This window comes from Amphimedon queenslandica, unplaced genomic scaffold (assembly GCF_000090795.2).
Source record: "Amphimedon queenslandica unplaced genomic scaffold, v1.1 AMPQUscaffold_3725_Cont24284, whole genome shotgun sequence".
Taxonomy (NCBI): Eukaryota; Metazoa; Porifera; class Demospongiae; order Haplosclerida; family Niphatidae; genus Amphimedon; species Amphimedon queenslandica.
In genome coordinates, this window is record NW_003555951.1 from 1 (window position 1) to 1,438 (window position 1,438).

The 1,438-nt window shown below is 33.0% G+C and overlaps 1 protein-coding gene across 1 annotated transcript; it reads left to right on the top strand.

Annotated features, from left to right (window-relative positions):
* Nucleotides 1-586: 586 nt before the first annotated feature.
* On the top strand, nucleotides 587-1,427 carry LOC109592854 (uncharacterized; the record flags this gene model as incomplete). Its single annotated transcript, XM_020008192.1, has 2 exons — nucleotides 587-652; nucleotides 904-1,427. Coding segments are annotated over 2 exons (590 nt in total), but the record flags the coding sequence as incomplete, so codon positions are not given.
* Nucleotides 1,428-1,438: the final 11 nt, after the last annotated feature.

The window sequence follows — 1,438 nt, forward strand, 5'->3', positions numbered from 1 at the left end:
TGTGTGTAGCTGTTAAAGAAGGAGGAGGTGATCCAGCATTAGCTGATGAAATAGCTCGTGAACATCCTCTACCAGCTATGCCACCTGCAGGATCAACTAGTTCAAAAGGTACATATATTAGTTGAGTGTTGTCATCAATAGTATCACTGTCAGTGTATCAGTATCTATGATAATACATTATGGATTAGAATAGGTTGGGTTGGGTAGCCTAATTATCTCCTTTTTTGGTATTGAGCCAATGGCTTGCATTAATTGTAGAAGTCACACTATTGATATAGTAGATGAATATCATTATCAAGCAATGAATATTATTACGTACAAATCCCATTCTCAGTAGTGAAGTCATTAAAATTTGACCAAATTTTGTTCCTCATTTGCTTTTCTCCTAGCTGCATGTACAACAAAAATCTGATCATGAAAATGCAATATTAGATTTCTTGTGAAATTATTTTTCTAGGATAATGTCTCACATGCACTAAATTAGCACATAATTTTTCTCGTAAATTATGGTTTTGTATGACATATACCTTTTTTGATAACAATTCTACACTTAGTACTTTTACTATTTCATTATTATTTTTTATAGAAAAAAGTGGCACTCCAGAAACAGATGAAGTAGCTATGTCACCAGCAAGCACTGGCAAAGCAACAGGTAATTTATCATTCAATGCTTCAATATGATAGAAAAATAGTTTATGCAATATTGTATGAGGCTATGAGCTTTTTATAGGTATTTTTAGCTATTTTTTAGCTATTTTATAGCTCATACAATAACTCGGGTACGTAATAATATTGCCTCCTTTTAATGCACACATCAAACACATTACTAAATTTAATAATGTTAACTATTCATCACACCAATAACCTTTTCATGTATTAATAATGAAATTTTCTTTTATACAGTTTATGTTCATCGTCCTGAAATAAATCATCCATTGGCAAAGAAGATATATGAGTTACAGGATGTGTTTGCTGATGCATTACAACTGACAATGGAATCCTTCCTCAAAAAGCCAGCACTTCTTCATAAAGTCTTAAATTATCTTACAATGCATATTCATGCTCTGTTGGGCCCTATCAGAAAAAATAATCCATCTGCAGTGCAAGCAGTTAGAGAAGAGTTTAGTGACATTGAATCAATGACTGATCTTTTTATCATTTTGCAAGATAAGTATGTATCATGGTTCAACTATGAACTGATAGTTAAACTTGTTCGTGTGTTCTTGAGTGACAATCGTATATTAAAGAGAACCTGGTCAGCATATGAAGAGAAGTTAAAGGATTATTTTATAAACAGTGGTGGACTATTGAAAGATGCTGATGCTTTAGAATTTGGAATAACAGACGCTCCTCCTGGTACAAAAGTAGTGATTGCTAAGGTCGATCGTGATGACTACACACTGGATGACCTATTCTTCTTTCGTAGTGCAATACCAAA